This window comes from Hypanus sabinus, chromosome 11 (assembly GCF_030144855.1).
Source record: "Hypanus sabinus isolate sHypSab1 chromosome 11, sHypSab1.hap1, whole genome shotgun sequence".
Classification (NCBI taxonomy): domain Eukaryota; kingdom Metazoa; phylum Chordata; class Chondrichthyes; order Myliobatiformes; family Dasyatidae; genus Hypanus; species Hypanus sabinus.
In genome coordinates, this window is record NC_082716.1 from 19,186,938 (window position 1) to 19,202,739 (window position 15,802).

The 15,802-nt window shown below is 36.5% G+C and overlaps 1 protein-coding gene across 9 annotated transcripts in view; it reads right to left on the reverse strand.

The window, feature by feature from the left end:
* Positions 1-2,763: 2,763 nt before the first annotated feature.
* znf644b (zinc finger protein 644b) overlaps positions 2,764-15,802 on the reverse strand; it is a 134,301-nt gene continuing 121,262 nt past the window's right edge. For all 9 annotated transcript variants that reach the window (XM_059983869.1, XM_059983867.1, XM_059983863.1 and 6 more), the window contains 4 exons: positions 14,542-15,156; positions 7,773-7,895; positions 6,064-6,166; positions 2,764-5,757 (listed from right to left, as the gene is read on the reverse strand). In XM_059983869.1, the coding sequence (XP_059839852.1) occupies positions 5,565-5,757; positions 6,064-6,166; positions 7,773-7,895; positions 14,542-15,156 (1,034 nt within the window). In that variant the 3' untranslated portion in view covers positions 2,764-5,564. The remainder of the gene's footprint in view (positions 5,758-6,063; positions 6,167-7,772; positions 7,896-14,541; positions 15,157-15,802) is intronic.

Genomic DNA, 15,802 nt, shown 5'->3' on the forward strand with positions numbered 1-15,802 from the left:
CTACATTCCTTTGTGATGAAGCAGAACAACAGGACTAAAGATTTACACACACTGCAAAAGCCTTCAATAAACCACACTAACTTCTCTGAAAGAAAAGTATTTCATGCTGTTACAAACTTACAACACAGCTTCATCTTTATTTGCATTTGCACTTTTTTTTTCTTTTACACAGGTTTATTTGTCTTCAATTTCTTTGATTCAATAGGCTTTAAAAAAGCTGTAATTTTGTGCCAACACAATCTAATATATACGGTAATTATATCTGGATCCTGATTAGACCACCAAAATTGCCTAGAGTGATCTACAAGATTGCTGTTAGCTCCTTAATAATGTTGCTTCAAATGGGCTCAAAAATTAAATGATCACTTAAATTTCCATTCAAAATTCACAAGCTTGCTGTTGAGAACAACTGCACCATTAATACAATCACTTTCTTTAAAGCTAATGATTTAAATTCCCCACCATCAAAGCATTGATCACCAAATCCATTTTCCTGATAATTAAAATTCAATTTAATTATTTTTGCAGTTCCAGGCTGAACACAAATGAAAGCAGAAATGCTGAGAATTTATATATATTAATGTAAAAGCTTTCCTGACCCCAACAATAAAAGAGGAAGTACTACACCAGTAAATCTGCGAGGAATACCACCCTCTTCCCTATGAACTATTAAATTGCCTTGATTCATTTTTAGAAAACCAAATAATGGACATAACAGTGGTGATTATTTTAAGAATATACCCTTAAAATACTTTGTAGACTGAAATACTTTTTTGTCAAACATCATTCTAATTAAAGCTCTTAAATGTTGGTGTGTGGCCAAGTGATTAAGGCGTTTGTCTAGTGATCTGAAGGTCGCTAGTTCGAGCCTGGGCTGAGGCTGCATGTGTGTGTTTGAGCAAATACTTGGACAACATCAGTGGCGTGGAGAGGGGAGACTTGCAGCTTGGGCAACTGCCGGTCTTCCATAAAAAAAAAACCCTGCCCAGGCTTGCGCCCTGGAAACTTTCCAAGGCGCAAATCCATGGCCTATCGAGACTAATGGAGGCCTACACATACAAAAACAAAGCGCTTAAACTAGTAATTGCAGGCAAATGGCTTCCCCACTTAAAATAAGCTCTTGCAAGGAATTTCTTTAGGTTTCTCTCATCACCTTCATGAGAAGATCAGCATTTCCAACCTTCTGTTGACAATATCTGATCAGGAAAACTCCCAAGGAACTTGCAAGGATTACATCCATCTCAGTAGACTAAATAAATAATTTGCATTATACACAAAATTACAAGAAGGATTTTCTTTTTGATATTTGGGGTCCATGTGTGGTGTTGTTGCTAATTAATGGTGACTAGGGTATGAACTAGGGTATGAACATAAGAACTTCTAGGCAAGCAGATCCATTTACCATTCCAGTAACTGTATGAGAATAATGAAGCTATTGACTACTCAAAGTTTTTTTCAATTCATCAACAACCAACTCGAAAAATTATGCAATAAAAATGCCTGTATTGGAAAGGTTTAAAAGTTAGGGACACAAAGTCACCTTTTCTCATTCAAGCATGCCACCCAATCTGTGGATGTCTCATACTATTCGCACAATATGGTCAAAAGGTTATTTCCTGGGAAAAAATCCATTTAAATCAATACTGATTTAGTCAAAATTCTCCCCAGGGAGTCTTTTCATGGACTGACTTAACTACTCAATCACTGTAATATTGTTTCTGCAAATTAGTTTGAATTTATCCCCCTTCAGGCAGATGTCATGTTCTCTGCTTCTCCTGTTCTGTACGAAGTGAAATATTTGGCCATCATCTACAGTACATGATCTACTCCCTTTAAAATTCTGAACAAGGCAAATTAGTCACCTCCCAACTTCTTTGATTCCAATGAAATTTCAGAACATATGATAGAAGATAACAAATACATCGACACTACAGCATCAGGATAAAATACAGCATTGTGTGAAAGGTCATAGTTTAAGCCCAAAGTCAGCCGAATAGCTGCTCTTAGCTATGTCCATCACATTTAAAAAGAGATAATGGACCAAATCTCATTGACTCAGACCTGTCACTGACTTCATGCTAGTAGTGTCCTGACACCTGCACTAAACAGCTAGGTCAAATATAGGGAATGTCTATTATCAGGGACCCCACCACTTACAACATGTTATCTTCCCACTACTACCATCAAGAAGCCTCAGGACTCACACTACCCGGATCAGGAACAATCACTACCCCTCCATCATCGGCTCTTGAACCAAGGGGGATAGCTTCACTCAACTTCACTTGCCCCATCATTAAAATATTACCATGATCAATGGACTCATTTTCAAAACTTTTCATCTCAATCTCCATTATCTTTTGCTTATTTATTATTATTATTATTATTCTTTCTTTTTGTATTTGCGCAGTTCAATGTCTTTTGCACACTGGTTGAACACTTAAGTCAGTGCAGTCTTTCGTTGATTTTGTTATGGTTATTTTTCAATGGATTTATTGAGTATGCCCACAAGAAAATGAATCTCAGTTATGTACATGGCGACATATATGTACTTTGATAATAAAATTTACTTTGAACTTTATATCTTGTTGGCTCAAAACATCCTGAGCATCAGATATGATTGGGTGCAAGACCTCCAACCACACAGAGGAATCTATATTCTCCAAACATCCTTGAATGTTTTGACCACAGCCACTAACACTTGCTGTTGTAAAAACTAAGAGATTTCTAATAGTTTGTTAAATGACTGACATGCAATGGCTTTTATTAAAATATAAACAATTAAATGTATCAATTTAAAAATACACTTAGCTAAAGCACAATCAAAAACATTAAAAGCTTACACTTCTGTAAAATTAGCTGTTTTGTAACTTCCTTCAACGTTTATCTTAAGAACTACTATCTTAAGAAACAAAGAGGCATAATAGCTATGGAATCTTAGCAATATGGACAGGTGCCCAGTGATTCCATGATCAGTGCAGCAGCAGAGCAAAATGACAGATTTGGTATTTAATCGCAGACTTGCTTCCATTTACAGGGTTAAAGGTAACTGCTGATAAACAGACTTCACAATTGAACTGCATGCTTAGCTTAGCTGGTAGATGGAAGAAAACAAATCTTTTCTCCAAATCATGGCAAAGTTTATCCTCACAGTCAGGTAAAAAGAAGCACATAAAATTTGAAAGTATTTATTAGCAATACATCTGTTTCATTTCTATTAAGTTTCAGTGGAACACACTGCAGCTCAGAGTCCACTAACTGGCAGAGATCAATGAAAATCAGCAGAATTGTAAAATTAAAAACAAACACGAACTAATACATAATCAGAAGATGAGCACAGTCACATAATTCATATTCCTGGTGTAAATTGAGGTTCAGCAATGTTAACAGCCATTATTGCAAATATTCTGTATCAATTGATACACATTTATTAATATCATCTGGCTGAATAAATTAATTGTGGGATAATAAGGACACAAACATCAAACCTGCGTTAATTATATGACTGTACATTTTATTTCTGCCACTAGATAAGTAGACTTGTAGTAATAGCACATTTCACATAGTGTTTACACAGTTTACTTACAAATATGAGCGTGCACAATCACATCTGAGCACTTAATATCATATACCAGTGTTCTTGTTGGATACACAGTAATCAGGCATAAAAATGCCTAAAAGATACAGTGAATTTTCAAGAAACTCTTATCTCTTAGGTGAGTTCAGAGTTGTAAAGAACATGCTTTCCTTTACAATTAAGATAAAATTGTACAGAAAAAATATACTTTTACAATATCCAATTATGAAATACAGGGAGCTCAAAAAAAGTTAGGCAGGAGTTACTTTTAGTTTCAGCAAATTAAAAGCTACATTGAATCAGTACCTGTAAACCTACTCCAAATAAGTCAACTGGTTAAATACTATTTCAGCCTATTTTAGAAAATACAAATATAAAATCCAATAATATCCATCTCCATAGCAATGCACCTGGTATTTATGTACATGCTAAACCTAGTAAAAGACAAGTACATACATTTTGTTGAGTTATCCTTAGGAAGGTGAATACTGACCTTTGTCAGGGAAAAAAAATATTTAAATGCCCCTTTCTAAGAACATGACAATTCTAAAACAATATGCTAAAATGTACAGCAATACAGTAATCACTAGACTTGGGGAACTATTATCTACATACTGCCATATTCAAAATAGATCTGGCTACTAGAAAATCTCCTACTGACTTAATGTTAGATGTATTAGTATAGACCTAAAAGTACAAGCAATTGCATAATAGCGAGCAGCCATCTAGATTTCAATTTCAACAAAACTGATGAAAATAAAATCAGGAATTGAGAACAAAGTATTCAAATAAGATTGCTACATAAAAAAAAATATACTGAGATTTTAGTCCAGTAGAAAAATGCTTGGTGGGAAAAAACAAAAATTGAATCATACTTGAAGTGTATTTTTTAAGTTTTGCTGCATTCTGAGTTTTTGAATGGGAAAAAATATTGTACGTACTATGCTTTACATATTACTAGTGTTAATATCGCCATACTTTGTAATGTGGCCTGGGAACTGTACTCGAGAGTGCTCATCATCGTTAAGTTAAAAGTACGAATACTAAAGTGGCTGATCACTGTCACACACATGCTCGGAAAGCTTTTATTATTCCCAACACTCTGACAGGTGGCAGTTTGAATGAAAAGAACCATTCTCTCCTCACTCGAATCATACCTCCAGACAAAGGACAGCACAGATAGTGACTCTGCAAGGACTTAGGACATTCTGCTCTCCTGGCTGGAATAGTAAGTATATCTCCAAGCATTTTGCAATGGGGGGGGGGGAGGGGGAGGCAAGGATGGAATTAAAAACAAAACAAGTATTACAGTTTATGTCTCATACTTTAAAGGTATAGTACTGATGTAAAAAAACACATTTCATGAAATTGCAAGTAAACAAGAACCTCTGCAAATTTGTGTGTATGTGTCGGGGGGGGGGGGGGCTATTTTTAAGTTTTTGTTTAAAATTAAACACTTCTGCTGCAACCAAAGATAACCATCCACAGTTGTTACATGCAATGCTAAACAGGAATGTCGCTTCCTTACTAAATTGGAAGTTAGAACAGTGTTCGTAAATGTGTCAGTGAAATTGAATGCTTCATTTCCTGCTGCCATAAGGTTCCTCAGGCAAAAGGACTATCTTTCCGAAATGATTAGGGAAACATCTGACTTGCTGCTTATGCTAATATCTAGCACTAGCTATTGTAAACTATCTTCTTCATTGTATCTACAGCTTTGTCCAAATTGCGGCAAATCTAGAAACAGGATTCTTCATGCTGATTGGCTGGTGATCTAATTATTGAATTATGTTTTTCAATATATGTATAATTATTTGAGCTTTTAACAAAATCAAGCATTTTCAAATCATTTTAAGGTTATAAATAGCTTACATCGTTGCAATGATCTATTAAGCTTTCTAATGGGTAATAGAATGCACTTTTACTAGGTGCTAATAGAAAAACACCAGATCAAATTTACAGCAGATTAATTCATCACTATCAGATAATTTTAGGAAGCTGTCTGTGCCATTAATAAAGAAAACGATGATTCAGTTACTGGGAAATTTTCTTTTGATGGCAGTGAAATTTCTACCATTCCAGCACCAGTGCGAGGAAGATTTGCATTAACAACATGCCGCTGCAAGTGCTTGATCCAATCTTCTTGGACAGAAAGTGGACCTCGGAAGACCAGATCACAGAACCTGGAGGTAAGTAACAAAAGCACAATTCTGATTAATCTAGCATTCATGTTGATGTTTCTATTGCTATGACTTCTTTAAAAATCTAAGGCAAGAAATTAATATCCAGTAAGATTAATTCAGAGAAAACTGCATGTAACTGAAAATGCTAGCCATTGATTAAGATACTTTAAAAAACTAAATATGTTTAATCTAAAGCAATCCTTAAATCTCTATCAGCAATATTATTATGGATATACAAATTATTTTAATCTGCAACATAAGCTGAAATGCACTTGCAATGAAGTTCCGCACCTGCAAATTCCTTACCTGCACTTGAGTACATAAGCATCGTCAAGAGATGGAACAAATAGGGAAGACTTCTTTTTGGTCCCAGACCGTGATCGTGACCTCTTTTGCTTGCAGTCAAAAGCTGGAAAAATATAGCTTTAGGAATAGGTTTCATTTTTCTTGCAAACAGCAACTAACTTAAACTTTACATTTAGCCTGATTACAACATCATCAGAAACACTCGAGGAATCCATTTGTCACCAAATTTGCACAATTACAAAATATTTAGCTGCACCTACAAAATTCTCATTTCTATTATTCATTTCAGCAATATCTTTGTTCTTCTGCTTTGAGAGCAAGCACACACTACTTGATATAATGGATCATACTTATGGGTCCAGAACTGATTTCTCATGTATTAAGTCCCAGAAAGTGCCAGCTAGATTAGTGCAACAAGCCACTCCATTGACTTCACAGGATGGAAGAAATGAGTGATCTACAATGCCACTTGTTACTATTGGGAAATCTACAGGTATGGAAGATGTCGGCCTTAGTTGTGACAATGCACAGCAAGAAACTACCTGCTATGACTTAATTTGTACATTAAGAAATTAGAACAAGGTATACCATCACTACCACTGGCCCGTCATTAACTAGAGGTCAAACCACAACATGGGTCACCCTGCTTCCAGGAGGTGAGACGAATTGGTAGGTAGCCAAACATATCGTGAAAGCAATACTGATCCTGCCATTACATTTGTATTGTGTGTTTCTTTCAATTTAATAACATTACTCCAGGTATATTTTAAAAAATGCAAATCTTAAGACTAGAGAAAGAATCAATTAAAAATTTAAATAACCTTGTTATTCACAATGAAAGAATCATCAGTCTGCACAAGCAGTCTGAACGGATGCAATTATGTCGCTGTACTGTTATAGAATAAAGCACTAAAATAATTACTGAAGTTAAAACCACTAATTTAACCATATATCTAAAGGTTCTGTTATCCATATTTGACTAGTTCACAATACATTTATGTTTCTAATTATTAGTGTACTATTTCATGATCTATATCAAAAACAAGCAAGTGTTTATTAAATCTCATAACTAAAAACACAACAACTAAGGTCTCGGCCCGAAATGTCAACAGTACTTCTTCCTGTAGATGCTACCTGGCCTGCTGCATTCCATCAGCATTTTTTGTGTGTTGTTATATGAATTTGAGCACAACTACCAAAATTTACAAAGTTTGTATTAGAGTTGCAATCATCCATTTTCCTGTTTAAATAGATCAATGGAATCACAGGGTCAAGCTGAAACATTCTTATTTACAGAATCACAGATATGTGACAGATCTTCTCCATACAGTTTTCAGCAAACTAGATGCATTGGCCTGTAAAATGACATCAGGAAAGTTTCATATTTATGTTGGGTCATGAACTAAAGTTGGTTCAAGTCCTTTATCCAACACTAACTGTACGCCTGGGTTTAACACAAAGGCACACATCAGGATTACTCATATCAGTTACATGGGTCTGCTACAACTTTAACAATTTTGGTGAATCGCCACAGTGGGAGGTATTAACCTTATTGCTGGTTAGCAGTCACCAAGCTTGTATAAAATATCACAGTTAAGTACTTAAGATGTTAAAAGGCAAGTGCTCAGCAATTTATGCATCTAAAATATTTTACATGTGATTTAAAGCCCACCCAAAGAACATTAAAAATGTAAGTAAAGAAAACTTACGAGTGCCAGTCAGATCCCCAGCTTGCTTTCTTCTTGCATAGACTCTGAGATGATTTGCCAGGCTAACTGCACTTGTAAAGGTTGCATGACAATGAACACAAGTTCTTAACTTCACAGGATGTCCTTTTGACAAAAATGGAAAGCAATAATTTAAATTGATAAGATTCATTTACAGTCAATTAAAACTTCTGAAAATCTGCAAATATGTAAAATAAGGCTATTTTATAGTTTTACTTTCTGCATTTGATCAGTATTATGTTAATATCTATACCTTTATTCTAGCATTTAGCTAAATTCTAGCTTTTTACTAAAAGACAATGGTTAATATTTCAATTCTCCTTATGTTCAAGGTAAACATTCACAATAGATGATAAAATGCCTTGATATTTAAAATAGAAATTAATGTTATATAATAACGTAATGTCTATTCACAACTACTGAACAACCTGAGATATACAATGTATAAAGTGTATAAAGCAAAGGGCTTTATTAATTTGTGTAAGACATTGGATTGCACTGGGAAGACAAGGTATGTGCTAGACTGGAAGTCAAGCAGCACTACACAAAAGTATTGACAAAGTTGTAAATACAGTACTTAATCAAATATTGAGAAAAGCTGCTTGGGGAATGAAGGGACTGTAAATGGCTCTTTTACTTCACATGAAATAGCTGATGAAGGCATGGGAGGTAAGGTGGTAAAATAAAACAGACTGGTGAACAGCTGTTAAATACAACACTTAAATTAGTGCTTTTGTACAGTCATCACTTTGCATGTTCAGTCAATAATGAAAGCTAATGATTTGTAATTCTGATGGCTGCACTCAAACCTCTGCACTGAATAAAGAATGGACCAACATCCAAATTAACAAACAGTTAACTGTATAGATAAAATGCAGCATCAAAAACATTCCCAATTAATAATCATGAATCTACTATTACAAGTTTTTAAAATATGTAAGTAATAACAAAAAATCTAAGACAGCTGTTTACCCTGTGTTGGTGAGATAATGTAGACTGCTATTTTAGGCATATAGAAAAACTCAGGAAGAAACTGACAGCCTAACTATTTTGATTCAGGGTTTGGGGGGGAAAAAATTGAAAATAGTGTCTTTTTGTACTTGTTGCCCTTTTAGAACCCTCATTTAGATAAAAACAAATCTAAATAATTTTAGCATCCGCAGGACAAGTATTAAGTTTCACCCTAAATGATCACAAAGTGCAAACTGTAATGTGGAGAGTGATTATATCACTTACTGGATGAAGTTTGTGATGCTTAAGCTATTTTAACTATTCTTATTGTAAATAATGGGTGACTTTACTTTATAAAAGGGCTAATTATCAGAATTCATCTGGGGAAAATGCAATTCTAAGTCCGTAAGACTTAAAGGACATGGCGAGCAGGGGAACATAGCACTGTGAGTACCGCGTCACTTTATTCAAAAGCTGACAACTATTAACATAACACCACTTTCAGCAATGTCCTTGAAGTACTGAAGATGGAGCACATGGTCTTCCCTGCAGATGGAAGGAGAGCATTTTGACAGCAATTGTTTGAGCTAGAAGAATGTGTCAAAGCTGAAAGATTATTACCTGGTACTAATACCATGTTTAATGATTGACCTGGGAAACTGAGTGTCCTATTCAAAGTTTAAATTCCATTCATTCTTGTTCCACTTCACTATAACTTGAGCAATAAAAATTATTACATGGCAGTTTTCCTACAAAGGACTGGAAAAATAAAACACATCTTGCTGACATATACCAAATAGTTTAGGCATGATGTGGGCCATAAATGTGGGTTTGACGGATGTTCAATCTTTGCTTTGTAGTTTCTATCAAGAGAGTTTAAGCACCTGGAACAAGCAGTTATCTTATTTGTCCCTGTTGGATGCAAGAATGCATAGGCAACTGACAAATGCAGCCTGCATAATAATAACCCAATCATAAAATTTCAAGCCCAGTCACTTTCTTAGCCACAGGTGTAATATTCAACAAGTGAAGCAGTTCATACTAAAGCACAATGAGTGATTTCAGTATTTTGTTCTTACAGTGGCATGCAAAGGTTTGGGCACCCCGGTCAAAATTTCTGTTACGGTGAATAGTTAAGTGAGTAGAAGATGAACTGATCTCCAAAAGTCATAAAGTTAAAGATGAAACATACTTTTCAACATTTTAAGCAAGACTAGTGTATTATTTTTGTTTTGTACAATTTTAGAGTGGGGGAAAAAGGAAAGGAGCACCAGGCAAAAGTCTGGGCACCCCAAGAGATTTGAGCTCTCAGATAACTTTTACCAAGGTCTCAGACATTAATTAGCTTGTTAGGGCTATGGCTTATTCACGGTCTTAGTTAGGAAAGGCCAGGTGATGCAAATTTCAAAGTTTTATAAATACCCTGACTCTTCAAACCTTGTCCCAACTACCACCTGCCATGGGCTCCTCTAAGCAGCTGCCTAGCACTCTGAAAATGAAAATAAATGATGCCCACAAAGCAGGAGAAGGCTATAAGAAGAGAGCATAGTGTGTTCAGGTAGCTGTTTCCACAGTTCGTAATGTAATTAAGAAATGGCAATTAACAGGAACAGTGGAGGGTGAGTTGAGGTCTGGAAGACCAAGAAAGCTTTCCAAGAGAACTGCTTGTAGGATTGCTAGAAAGGCAAATCAAAACCCCCGTTTGACTGCAAAAGACCTTCAGGAAGATTTAGCAGACTCTGGAGTGGTGGTGCACTGTTCTACTGTGCAGCCACACCTGCAAAAATATGACCTTCATGGAAGAGTTATCAGAAGAAAACCTTTCTGGTGTCCTCACCACAAAATTCAGCATCAGAAGTTTGCAAAGGAACATCTAAACAATCCTGATGCATTTTGGAAACAAGTCCTGTGGACTGATGAAGTTAAAATAGAACTTCTTGGCTGCAATGAGCAAAGGTATGTTTGGAGAAAAAAGGGTGCAGAATTTCATGAAAAGAACACCTCTCCAACTGTTAAGCACGGGGATAGATCGATCATGCTTTGGGCTTGTGTTGCAGCCAGTGGCATGGGGAACTTTTCACTGGTAGAGGGAAGAATTAATTCAATTAAATACCAGCAAATTCTGGAAGCAAACATCACACCATCTGTAAAGAAGCTGAAGATGAAAAGAGGATGGCTTCTACAACAGGATAATGATTCTAAACATATCACAAAATCTATGATGCATTACCTCAAGAGGCGCAAGCTGCGGTTTTGCCATGACCCTCACAGTCCCCCGATCTAAACATCATCGAAAATCTGTGGATAGACCTCAAAAGAGCAGTGCATGCAAGACAGCCCAAGAATCTCAGAGAGCTAGAAGCCTTTTGTGAGGAAGAATGGGTGAAAATCCCCCAAACAAGAATTGAAAGTCCCTTAGCTGGCTACAAAAAGCATTTACATGCTGTGATACTTGCCGAAGGGAGTGTCACTAAGTACTGACTGTGCAGGGTGCCCAAACTTTTGCTTCAGGCCCTTTTCCCTTTTTATTTTGAAACTGTAAAAGATGGAAATAAAAGAGTAATCTTGCTTAAAATATTAAAGAAATGTGTCATCTTTAACTTTATGCCTTTTGGAAATCAGGTCATCTTTTACTCGCTTAGCGATTCACAGTAACAGAAATTTTGACCAGGGGTGCCCAAACTTTTGCATGCCACGGTATATGCAGGAATAGATGATCTGTACACCACTTGGGCTAAACTGTGGAGTTAGTTTCTGTCCTGCTTTCTGTGCACTCACCTGCTATTCTGCTTGTTCCTCCTCCAGCCATAATAAATCCCAATTACTACATCTATTTGGTAACCCAGGATTTGTCATAGACAGCAGATCAAAATCTCAGTGGTTAACTTCAAAATTTTTAAATCAGTTTCTATAAATAATACGACTTAAAACTCAAATCAGCAAACTCACAACTGGGTGATAACTAATCTATCTGAATGTGATACTGAAAAGCTCTTGCTTATTCATGATGTTTTAAGTCTATTGTAGAAATGATGAACATAACGATGCATGGAACTGAAGCTTACATTATGTTAATAAAAATGGCTTTGTCCATTTCAAGCCACGTTCAAAATTACAGGGATATAAATGGAGATAATGGATGAACAAAACACTTACCAATTTTCAGGGTCTAAGAGGGCATATTAACCTGTTAAAACTTAATTCTACATCCTGCAATAGCACAGAATGAAACATCAATTATAGTGCCTTGTAAAAGTATTCAGATTCCACAACTATTTTCATACTTTAGAGTTTTTGATCTAATCTACAAAACATTGGGCATCTTGTCAAATCAAAATGAAAATTCCAAAACCTGTCAGTAATTTACTAAAAAGTAAAAACCAAAATAGTCAGGCTGAAAAAGTATTCATTCCAATTGTAATTACTATGCTAACTTTCCTCAGGTGCAATGTAGCCTATTACCTTACCAACTCAGCCAACCTGTTGATGTGGAAAATTGGAGGATCGCCTGCATAAATACCTTTCTCTGTAAGGTCCAACAGTATGGTAGATTTTCAACAAGATGAAGAGAAAAAGAGAATTCAAGGCAAGTCAAAGAGATGTTAATAGAGAAACACAGCTGTGGAAGGATACAAGTCAATCTCAAAGGCACTGAACATATCCTCAGTGTAGCCCATGAAAAAGTGGAAAAATATGAAACCACAGCCACACTGCCCCTCTACTTAGTCACCAGAAAGAATGGCACTGTGATGCCAGCAGTCACTCTGAGTGAGCTGCAGAAGTTAGTGGCTGCAACTGGAAATGAAGTTCATAGTTCAACAATCCCTCAGGCCTTACACACAAAAAAAGTATTAACGGAAGAGTGGCAAGGAAGCAGCTCTGGCTTAAAAATAAGCATATCCTTACCCATAGAGACTTTGCAAAGCATCACTTTGAAGAAACTGTAAAGACAGTCATAGAGCAGTACAGCACAGAAACAAGCCCTTCAGTCCATCTAGTCCATGCCAAAATCCTTTAAACTGCCCATTTCCAATTACCTGCATGAGGAGCACAGCCCGCTATACCCCTACTATCCATGTACTGATCCAAACTTCTCTTAAATGTTGAAATCAAGTTCACGTGCACCACTTGCACAGGCAGCTAATTCCACTCTCTCACAACCCTGAGTGAAGAAGTTTCCTATCATGTCCCCTTAAACTTTTCACCTTTCACCCTTAACCCACGACTTCTACCATGACCCAATCTCTTAACCCATGACCCAATCTCAGTGGAAAAAGCCTGTTTGCATTTACCCTATCTATTCTCCTCATAATTCTGTATACCTCTATCAAATCTCCTCTCAATCTATGTTTCAAGGAATACAGTCCTAACCTATTCAATCTTTCCTTATAACTCAGGTCCTCCAGACCCAGCAACATCCTTGTAGATTTTCTCTATACTCTTTCAGCCTTGTTTACATATTTCCCGTAGGTAGGTGACCAAAATTGCACACAATACTGCAAATTAGGACTCAACAATGTCCTCTACAACCTAAACATAACATCCCATCTCCTGTACTCAACACACTGATTTATGAAGGCCAATGTGCCAAAAACTTTCTTTATGACCTAATCTACCTGTGATGTCACTTTCAACGAATTATAGATGTGTTCCCAGATCCCTTTGTTCTGTCACACACCTCAGTGTCCTACTGTACACTATGTAAGACCTACCTTGGTTGATCCTACCAAAGTGCAAAAGCTCGCACTTGTCTGCATTAAATTTCATCCGCCATTTTTTTCCAGCTGATGCAGATACCTCTGCAAACCCATGATAGCCCTCCCCACTATCCACAACCTTGCGGTGTGGAAGAAGGTCTTGTGATTGGATGAAAATAAAGTGGAACTTTTTGGCCTCAACATTAAGCAGTATGTGTGGCATAAATCTAATGCTGTGCATCAGCCAGGCAATACCATCCCTACTGTAAAGTATGGTGGAGGTAGCATCATGCTGTGGGGATGCTTTTCAGCAGCAGGGTCTGAAAATCCAGTCAGGATTGATAGGAAGATGAATGCTGCTAAATACAGAAAGATCCAGGATAAAAACCTGCTAGCCTCTACCGAAAACCTTGAATTGGGGAGAAAGCTGGTCTTTCAACAGGACAATGACCCAAAGCACATTGCCAGAGCAACCATGAAGTGGCTTCAAATTCAGAAAATTGATATCTTTGAGTGGTCAGAGTCCTGACCTTAATCCAATCAAACATCTCTGGCATGTCCTCAAGTCCACTGCCACTTCCCAACTAACCCACCACAGCTTGAGCAATTTTGCAAGGAGGGTCGAGCAAACCTTGCTCCATCATGTTGTGAAAAGCTAATAAGAGATTTTCCCAAAGACTACTGGCTATAATAGCTATGAGAAGTGGCTCAACTAGGCAAAGGAGATGAATACTTTTGAACGGCTGACATTTTAGTTTTTGAATTTTTAGTTTTTCATGCTTTACAATTTGTGCTTTTTTTGGGGGGGGGGCAGGTAGCTCTACTGTGAAAAAAGGAGCATGTGATTCACAAATAAAAATTCTCAATTAAACTGATCAAATCCCTCATTTATGTGAACAAAGGGTTGGGGGCTGAATAGTTTTACAAAGCATTGTATCTCCGAAGAAAGCTTTGAGATTAATCATGGCAAATAAAACTGCTCTGGCAACAAAGTTTAACACATCAGTTTCAAAGTGCTCTTAAGTGCATCAAATTCCTCAAAGCCTTTATATTCCATTCCTCAATTTTGGCTTATTTTGTAAATTAACACAAGGATGGCTAACCTGTTTGGTAAGTCATATCTGCACTTGTTACTGGTTGTGATGATACACTAGGCTGCAAAACTGAACTGCCAAACTGTGGAAGAAAGGGGCGTCTGTGATTAGGCAGTCGCTTCTTTGCAGTTTGAACATGACTTCTTCCTGGCTGGGATTTTATTGGTAATCGTGTTTCCTCTCCAAATTTAGTCTTCAGAATTTGCATCAGAGAACTTGACGGTTCATGTGTCTCACTGTATTTTCCTGGCTGCAGGTCGGGGAGGTCATCATTGAGGTCTAATTGTGGTAAGGGGAAGGATTTTGTCTTCATCTCATTTTGCTGCAGTTTTATAGTTATACCATTTGGAGCAAGAAATAGGCCATCACTTGTTGCAAATTTCTGTGAAACAAAGGGCTTATATCTAAATTGTTTGCTACTCAACAACTTTGCAATATTTTCAGCTTCTGCTTCATTTTGCATCATTTCAGTCAAAATGCAGAGTGGGGATTTGTGTGCTTCCAGTTCTGTTTTCCCCAACCTCTTCAAGTGACCACGGACATGATTTGACAGGCCAACCTTTGTGTCAAACCAGCCCCCACACAGAGGACATGTATTCTCAGTTGATGATCCAGATTTCACTTCTGTGGAAACAAAATGAGAATGGGATTACCCAATCTAATTAATTTAATAAGGAAAAAAACAATCATGGCTCTACTAAAATGGGAAAAAATGCTTAATCAATTAGTTCAATTTCATGTGAATAAAAATCAGTTTAATTTTTTTTTAATTTAATATAATCATTAGCAGCTATGAGTAAAATCTATTTCTGCCTAATAACTTACATCAAGATTTAATGTAGAACAACTCAAGTTTAAATACACACATTTACACAAATAAATGACTGATTTCTTTCGCAATGTCTGACACAAAGAATGTAGTATGTTTTGCCATCATGGTGGCTATTGAAACATCTGGACCACATAACAATGATCACAATGTCTAAGGCTTAGGTCAGCAATATGAAATCACACTAATAGTCTAATGGTCTTTGCTTAACCTAATAGATCTTGTCACTCTGAGATACTGGACTCATGTTTCTGGGTTAAAACTTATTAACAGCCAAATACAGAAGATAGAAACATATTTTAAATCAGCTCTATGACATTTTTAAATTTTGCTCTACCCAAAACTTTCAGCAATCCATCAAAATTGTAGCCAGTGAAAATCTGATGGGACTTTAATTACCCACTTGTTTCATTTAACGACATCTGTGACAACAAATGCACA